Source organism: Aptenodytes forsteri, unplaced genomic scaffold (genome assembly GCF_000699145.1).
Source record: "Aptenodytes forsteri isolate BGI_AS27 unplaced genomic scaffold, ASM69914v1 Scaffold82, whole genome shotgun sequence".
In the NCBI taxonomy this organism is placed as follows: domain Eukaryota; kingdom Metazoa; phylum Chordata; class Aves; order Sphenisciformes; family Spheniscidae; genus Aptenodytes; species Aptenodytes forsteri.
This window is the reverse complement of record NW_008795490.1, coordinates 1,684,396-1,693,699: the sequence shown is the minus strand read 5'-3', so window position 1 is coordinate 1,693,699 and position 9,304 is coordinate 1,684,396. Positions and strand designations below refer to the sequence as shown.

The 9,304-nt window shown below is 40.8% G+C and overlaps 1 protein-coding gene across 1 annotated transcript in view; it reads left to right on the top strand.

Annotated features, from left to right (window-relative positions):
* Positions 1 to 4,870: 4,870 nt before the first annotated feature.
* LRP11 (LDL receptor related protein 11) overlaps positions 4,871 to 9,304 on the top strand; it is a 27,432-nt gene continuing 22,998 nt past the window's right edge. Inside the window, exon 1 of the mRNA XM_009281549.1 lies at positions 4,871 to 4,991. Coding sequence (XP_009279824.1) covers positions 4,871 to 4,991 — 121 coding nt within the window. The remainder of the gene's footprint in view (positions 4,992 to 9,304) is intronic.

The window sequence follows — 9,304 nt, the reverse complement described above, 5'->3', positions numbered from 1 at the left end:
TGAGACGATATTCCGTCTCAGGACATACTGAATAGCGAGTAATACCAGTGAAATGATCCTCAGACTTGAAATTTCAGCAACAGCTCACGAAGAGTAAGCAAAGCTGAAATGCCCTATTAATATCATAGCTGACAAAACAACACTAAAGTCTTTCCTTCTTTGTCATGCATGCTGTAACTAAAACATGAACTGGCTAAGAGCACCATTCTTGAAAAAATATTACATTAGTATTTTCCTGGAGGATGCCCACTCATAACAATGGTATTTCCACTAAGGAGAGGAGAGTTTCGCTGCAGGAGCTGAGAGAATTTTCTACAAAGTATGGAAATTACCTTAATATATTTCACCTATTTTCTTCCTGAAAATAGGAGCTGAGTAACAGTTGTATAAATAAAATGTTATTATAATATAGTTAAAATACTAATTCATATAAGCATTGTTACATGGTTCTCCTGCCCCTTTTCTTGGAAAAAAGAGAGGGTAAACACATTCTTGCCTCCTCTGGATTAAAAAAGTTGCTGGCAGAAATGAAAAAGCTAAGGAATGAGAAGAGAGGGGTTTTTTGACAACATTAAACAAAGTACATAAGCTTTACTGAGAGCTGCTCAAAGATACCAGAAAACCCTATAGCACGTACCATTATCACTTTAATCTACCTCTCAAGTAAACTGTCAATCCCACACGCTATCCAAACTTTCCATACCATCTGGCAGGAAGTTTACACAGAACCCGAGAAAATTCTTCTGATTCCAGTCCGGATGGATGGACCTAACAGTGTGATTCGTGAGGTTGATCTAACTAAGCAATACGTTTGGATACTTGCCCCACGCATAGCCGAATTTCTTGGCCCTTGGAGAAGACATTCAGTTTTTACTGAGAGAATGGAAAACAAAAAGCATGCATTCAAGTATTTATTCAAGTATTAGGGACCTGAACGTTTGTAGACTATATATCGGCAGAAAGCAAGAGGCTGAAGTCTGGCCCTGCTGGGAGAGATCCAGCAAGATCTCTTCTACAAGACTTACTTAGATTAGAAGAACAAATAAATTCAGTAGTTTTATCGAAATGAGCTATTGCACTGTATGCATGTTTTATAATCAAGCGATAACAATAATGTTCTACAATCAAGTAGCTCCATAATATCCTATAGCAGCACCTCAGTAACTCTTCTGGATATGATCTGACTTCCAGTCAGGAATATGAGTTACCGGCCACACACATCTCACTCAGAGAGCTAACTTATTACACTGGTGGTACAGTCTCAGGATTAGTCCTTTGCCTTTTCTGTAGCTGCTGGAGATGTAAAAATACGGGCAGGCTTTCAACTTCAGAAGTGCCAAGCACATATGCACTACACAATAACCTGACTGTGCAGGGAAAGCCTTTTAAAATGGCTTCATGATACAAATTGAATACACTCTTACCGTGAATTGCACTGCTTCTAATCACAGTTTCCAAATTTCACATATAAATAACTCCTGTACAAGATTAGCAACAAGAAAACCACCTGAGTGAAAAGTATACTGCATAATGCATATAAACTGCATTCATTCACAGCCCCTTATATTGACTGAAATGCTATCTGGTTAAGCAGGAATATAGTATTTTGATCAAATATATATACACAAAACATCAGTATTGCTCAAGTCCAAGTATTTTCTTTTTCTCTCTCTAAAAGAAACACAAGAAGGGACAAACTGGTTTGGTCAAACCATAAACTTGCTGGAATCTTCACGTCCTGCCAGAACTGAGCTTCAGGGGAGTTGCTTCTGAGGGTCTGAAATAAATGGGTTTTCACTGCTAGTTTCCAGATTAGCCCAGATAAGAAGTGCAGAAACACCAAGAAAATGGTGGTTATCACAATATTTCCAGGCCACATTTGAAGCAAGAAAAAAATAACTCTCATTTTAAAAGTATTTTTCAAGAATATTACCAGCCAGTTCTGGAAATTCGTAATATGCAATAGCTCAGATATGTATTCAAGCTCTGGGTGCTTATTAAATAATAATGCAATCTGAAGTGTTGGGAAAAATTGGAAACTTGCACTCCCTGAAACAAAGTCCGTATCGTATTTAGGACCCTTTTTGGTTAATGCAACCAGTGCACCTTCATTGCACGGTTAACCTGGGTAATCTGTATCTGAGCCTAACCAAAATCCAGATATTTTCCCATCACAATTTATATACTGTGACGGTATTTAAATTATAGGTGACTGAGACACACTGGCTGGGGTGCTGACACCCTCTGGGGTATTTGCTCAGCCAAGTTTGTCACCCGTGAGGATACATATGCATCCTCCGAGACACATATGGGAGAACATTGGGAAGAACGCTGGAGGATTATCTGCATTCAAGTCATTTTGCCTCAAGCTTCGCTACAAAATGTGTGATTTGCAGCCCAATTTAAAGAAAATCCCACTCTCTCATCCGTCTAAGTTAATTTAACAGCCCTCCTGCTTTGAAGTCCAGAAAGACTTTTTAATGAGGACAGAAGTAAAATGCTTGGGATAAAACTCATCTAAGAGCTCCAATTAACAGGCCAGTTTCGACACACCTAAAACCCATTTCTCCACCACTAGCAAAGCAGGAACATCACTAAACCATACCACTGATTTCACCTGGAGAGATTTCTCTGTGTGACCTACAACGCAACAGCGACAGCAGTTCTAACATGACAGTGGCCAGAAATACAAGGGAACTGCTAGAATTGTACAGAGTGCTTGAAAAAAACCCCACAAATGCAAATACACTAATCTAAGGCAAACACAGTCAGCTCAACATGCAAAAGAGGAATTGGATTGTACCAAGTGAAAAACCAGACGAGAATATTTTTAATTGCATCATTTAATTATCCAATGCAATGACCTCAAAGTGAGTAATTAACATGAATTAATTTTTCTGTTGCAGCTCTCCTTTTGTAGGTACCTATTAGTAATTCCACTTTGCAAATAAGAGATGCAGATTATGAATCTGACCCAAAGCCTACTAAAGCCAGAAGTCTTTTCTCAGAGCTGGGAGGGCAAGCTGTCTGATCTGCTCCGCAAGACAGAGAGAGGATCTACTGATCTTGTTTGTACACCTTTAGACCAAGAAAAAAATTTGTCCTTCCAGCTATCATGGGTTCATTTTTTCTGCCTGCAACAGAAAAATACATCAGGTCCTACTTCTTTGACAAAATAACAGCTAGGCAAACCAATGTGGCAAGGCCATAAGATATCACTTTTATTATTAAACATTACATCACGACCTAAGAACAGTCTTTGGCTATTTTTGAACATCGAGGTTCAGGTTTAAAACAATCCTTTACATGAATTTTATTGTCTTTCCACCTAATCATGGCTGCACTCACTTAAGACAGCAGAAGAATATGAAAGCAGCAACCCAGGCTGCTGAACTGAACTGAACTGCACATTTTCACCATTCTAGCTGATTTATTAAACTAGCCAATGCATTCTCAGCATTAAGAAACAAAGCTTTATCCAAGAAAGCGGTTTAGAAAAATCATCGGGAGAGCTATCAGCTGTAACACAATGGGTTAAAATTATCAATAATGGTTGCTAGGCTCATTTCTACTGTTTAACATCCCGAGGAAAAAAACAGAGAACAGAAGCATCTGGGAAGAAAATGGAAGTAGATCTGAGTTTAAAGTGAGTTTTGTATTTTGTAATGGAGGTTAACAGGAAGCCTTAAAAAGAACGGAGTGAAGGCAGATGACGTCTTCCGCTGCAGATCAAGCTGTCCAGTCAGCTCACGATTTCTACTGTTGCCATGAAGTTAAACATTATCATCATTGTATTTCTGTTTTCCTGTAGAATCAATAAAGATGCAAAGAGTCTACTGCCCTTGCAAGCATTCCTGAAGCCCCGTATTTTCTGAAGTTTTGAAACTGCCAAAACAAAAGAAGTGCCGAAAAGTTCAAAATCGTTCAAGAGCAGCATGCTAAATGCAGAGTGTATAAAGGAAGAATTCCATATAAAACTGCTCCCAACGATCAGCTAATTGGCTTCTTTTTGCCCTTTATATGAAAAATCAGAAGGAGTCACTAACAGAAAAAGGAGTGTTGGTGGTCACATCCAGTTGATTCGCTAATTCAGTGGCATCTGCAGAGCCCGCTATTATTTTGTAACCTGTTACAAAATCTTGACATTATTGATGAACATCAAGGCTGCCACCAGTTTCCATTGACTCACTCTTCATGAGCTTATTACCCAATTGATTTTTGTCAACATACCATACTGCAGAAGAACGCATGGCTGAAATAGCAATGAGTCAATTTTTCAGCTAGGTATTTTCCTTCTGGGAAGCGATCCTTTGTAGTTTTACGCGTAATATCAAAGCTTCATTTATTTCAAAAAAATCCAAGTATAAAGGATTTAGGCTGACAGTTATGTACTTTCAGCCAGTACGTGAAATAGTTTTCCACGTTTTCAATATGCAGTGGGAAATTTTTTCATTGACTGGTGGACACAGATTATACAAATCTTTGCTTAGCTCACACCTGGGAGCACAAGTTGCTCTGCTCCAGCACAAATATAGGCAGAGTCAGTGTCTTCAAAGGTTAAAATATGCTGACTGTAAACAAATGCATAATATTGACCCATCTTCATTCTCTCAACCCTTCCCCTATTAATGGTGCTGTTTACAAGCAAAACGACTTTTTCTACTCCTAGCTTAACCTGGGCTCTGGCTGTTAAATTAGGTTTTTACTGTTTGTAAATCAGTGGTAACTCATCTCTACAGAACTGGCTGAAATTCCAGTTACAAATCTACTGCTCTCTTATCACCTTTCCCAGAGAAGTATTTGAATCATTTCTTTAAAAAATAAAATCACAACTGTCCTTCTCCTCTCAGACTGCAGTTTTACAGCCTTCATGCCTGAAGAAGCAGCTGCCAGTGCTATTGCACTGACCAGAAGGATGCTGAAGGAGCACTTGGTGGATGCCAAGTTGAAAAGAAATCTTGTGTTTTTCCAAGATCCAGCTAAGAAATGCGGTAAGAGTGGTACTGTTCTGTCAGCAGTATTAGGATTTCTTTGCTTAGCTTTACCCTACCTCTCTTTTTTCCCTGCTCACATCCATGCATGATTTTGATTTTAATGAAACAGTCAGTTCACCCTAGTACTGCCTATACCTTAGCAGCAACGATCATTATGTGACCTCTCCTCTCAAGGTGAATTTCATCTTGCACCAGGTAATAAACACAATTAATAAATTCATTTTACAGAAATGGCTCCCCCCTTCTCACCCCTACCCATCCTCGTTCTTTACAAGGAGGGTTTTTTTTACAAAAGATTTTTCCCAGTACCAGAGCCTCAGTGCTTTTTCCGTCAGAGTATCTGTGCTCACACCACGTGGTGCCTGGCTAATGCTGTGCAGCCAATTATGCAGTATCTGGGCAGAGAAGCAACCACGGCACGTATGAACATAATGTTAAAGTAATCACCTGATGTCTCTCTCTTAGCCTGATCCTTACCACTGCTGCTAGTGGGAAAGGGTCTCTCAAAAACAATCATCTCATGCCTTTTTTTTCGTTCTCTGCCTCCTTCCCTGATTTAGTAAAATACTTGTTTTGTGTTAGGCAGAATTACAGTCAGGCATGTAGAAAGGAGGGGGGGTTGTTAATAATATTCCACTTTATCAACTAGTAGAGCTCTCACTTTTTGTATGCTGATATTTAATATAGCAGTGGAAAGACAAGCACAATTATACACACTCACACACATTGCCAAGACTGGGCTTGGCTATTTTTCTCTTCTTAAAGGGGGCAAGGAAAACTGTTTACCATACTTGGACTAAAACCATCTCAAGCTGTAACTGATCGTACCTTTTTAACTTGCATCACCGTGGGATGTACACATAATCAATATGACATGAAACATTTTCATGATTACATTACATTTTTCATTTAGGAGTTTGAAAAATGATTCCTCCTGCTGTTTTCATAACACCGGTACCATAGCGTTACACAATTTTGCTTGGGAGGGATGGGAAATATTAAAAAATGACAAAACACAAAAGCTGAGCTGTAATTCCTCCGCTCCCATTTACCACCCTACCCTCTGGAATTTCTGCTCATTGCCTCGGCTCTCACTCTTACGGTCAGAAACCTGAATCTTCAAGCTGCAAAGAAAAGGTTATCACTTCAGTTCATTTGTGGGCAAATTGCTCAAACTCAGCTGTCAATCAACGGCCCACTCCAGCATCCGAGCTGATTTGTGTCTATCATGGGTGTTTACTCGACAGATTCTCACAAGCAAACTGGAGCAGAGAAAATGTGTTTAATGACAGCATCGTGCCGAAGACACATTTTCTGCAGATAACATTTGCATTATGTGTTTGCTGTTTGCGGAGCATCTGGAAGACATCAAATGAACAGGAGGACATATTTCTTTTTCTGAGCACGTACTCCAACAAAAAAGAAAACACGAGTCCATAGGAAAGCACTTCAGATGGGGAAGCCTGGGTGTAACTTTGCCTTTTCTTCCTGCTTCCTTTCTACCCTCTCCATTTCTTTCCATCTTATTCCATTACCTTTCTGTCCCCTGCTTTTTTTACCCCTGTTCTTCTCTTACTTTGGCAAAAATATATCTAAAGGAAGAGAAAAGCAGATGCACTCATATCTTACTCCCATAGTTTCAGTGATTTATGAATTTTGAGTATGAATAGATATTGAAACTAATCAACAGATGGTTGGAGACATGAATATTCATGAATTCTGAATCCCTGTATTACTCTGCCAGGTACTGTTTACATGTAAAGAATATACGTGGTGTCTAATCACCACTTTTGGAAAAGAAAGCTAGCAGTCTCTTTAACTGTCCCATGTCTTATGAAGTGCACGTTTTGGACAATAAACTGTGGTACGTGCATGTATCCTTCGAAAAGAGAAAAAGAACTAAAACCTGACAAATGTCTTTATGAATGGCTAATGCCCTCTGCTTGCAAATCAAACCATCCCAAAATTTCACTTTGATGATAGGCAGGAATAAAGTGTCTTAAGTATTACTATAAACTAGATATTAATTTCGATTTGCAACTCCATCCACAACCTAAAGAAAATCTAAGGCACTCACAACAATGAACCAGTAAAGAAATGTGAAATTAACTATAAGTATGTATTTACACTTAGGCAGACATTAACATCTAGCAGCAATTTATTTTATATAAGGAGTAAGCTGCTGCCACCTTCTGAAAAAAGCTCAGCATGACTACAAATGTCATCTTTCTCACAAGGCCAAAGCAACATGAGATACACGTTCCGAGCCAAGAAAATTAGACAACAAAGCGAGTTCCGCTCCAGCATCAATACAAAAAAATCTGCTACACTTACACGTTCTTGCTCAAGAAGCTAATCTGAGGGTGGCCTCAACACTTCCAAGCACAAATGTAAGCGTGTCACCCTTATCCCAACTCAGGAAAACGCTTTGACATCTACTTACCATCAAACAGGCAAAAGTGCCACTGAAGCAAACCAACAGTACAGTTACCTCTCTTTAGCCATACCCTTCTTTACCTCTTAAATGCCCACCTGCTTGAAGAAGAGTCTCCCCTCCCCGGGGACACCTTCCAACCACGGCTTCCTCGTTGTAAAGCGACAGAAAGCCAGCGTTTCTCTCAGTGGTTTCTGCAAGAACCACCTGCCTCTCCAGAGGTGCTGCCACCATCGCTGACAACCGGGGGCCACCTTTCTGGTAGAACGGGATACACCAAGGGTGGTGGCATGAGCGACCCTCTGTGCCCTGTAAATGGGCCCCCGCTAATCAACACTGGCTGGGTGCTGATCCAGAACTGGGAGCTCCTGCTCAGGCAGAGGAGCCCCAAATCTTTGGTGACTATGAGGAAGTGATGACGCATTTGCTCCCTCTGCCAACTTCAGCCATCACAGTGGTGGTCTGAGCTTTATTTACGGTTTACATTCTGGCGGCACAAGGAGTATCGGCAGGTACAACGGCAGAGCAGTGGCAAACCAGCGTCACTGCTGGCAAACCGGTGCTTCACACTCAGTACCTCTGTTATGGATAGATTGATCCCCTCTCCAAAAATTTCCTAAAAAATAAAACCATGGCATTTTAGCCTGATTTTCAAAGCAAGTGAAGATTATATCATCTTACTGTCTAGCTGCTCCATCTTCCTATAACCTTGGAATGCACTGACCGGTTTCAACTAAATTTGACAGGAAATTGAAAGTCTCAAAAATATGATTTCTAGAAATTTAGAGAACCCATAGAGCACATGGCCAGAGAAAAGCAGTCTTCAAAAGCTGCACTGCTGACGGGCCAACCTGCTTCAAAGAATCACCGACCTACAGTCCCGTGATTTTGGGGAGGGGCAGGAAAACTCATAATCTGAACCATAAGCTTCATGTGCATTTCCTGGGCAACACCCAAGGACCCACGATGGCAGAATATTAAAACAGATTTGTCTTAGAAGCAATTCGGAGTTATGCTGGGACCATGGCCTAAACCAACCCAAAAGTCTGAAGGATATTCAAAATACCCTGCCACAATGATCATTTTTTGATGCAGCTATTAAGACTTTTGCAGTAACCCAAGAAATGTACGAGTCTATGCTCAAAGGCGCTTGCAAGAATGAAACAGACCAACATGGAAACACAGAGTTACCGCTTGACCTCTCATTACTAAAGGAAAAATACATGCACCACCCCTCTGTACGCAGTGCGAAGCCCATCACCATCTCCGTATGTTTACAGAATCAGCAAGGCCCTCATTTCATGATAAAATTAAAACAAAATTACGAGAGATGTAAAACTGATGATTTTCAATTTTAAGCATTTCTCTAAAACTCATTTAGCCTTTGCTTCAAAAACTTGCATGAGCAGCTCTTTACCACCATCTTGGGTGGTTAAGATCCCATCTGGGATTCTTTGCTAAAACTGAAGAAGTCACAACTTCGCTCGTTACATTTTTGACTATTGGGCTTTTTTTTCTTGATTTCTGAGCAGAAATGGTACACCTGGGATGGAGCCCGCCAGAGTTTCTTTTTTTGTTTTGTTTTGTTTCCTCATGTTCACACAACCACCAGCGGTTTCAGTGACCACCTACCCCGATTATTTGCAGGTGTTACCTCGCTGCATGGAGTCCCTTCCAAATATTTATGCCCGGTGGCTTGCGGGAGTGGCAAACGACGTGCGTGCAAGTTTCCATGACGCGTTTGCCAAGGGAGCAACGTGCATTTAAGGCACGTTTTTAGAGAAACCCGCTTCTTTAAGGCGCTGGGAAGAGCCGGCGCGGAGGGGGAGCGAGGCACGCCGCCTGCCTACCCCCTTGCCCAGGGCCTCCGCGCCGG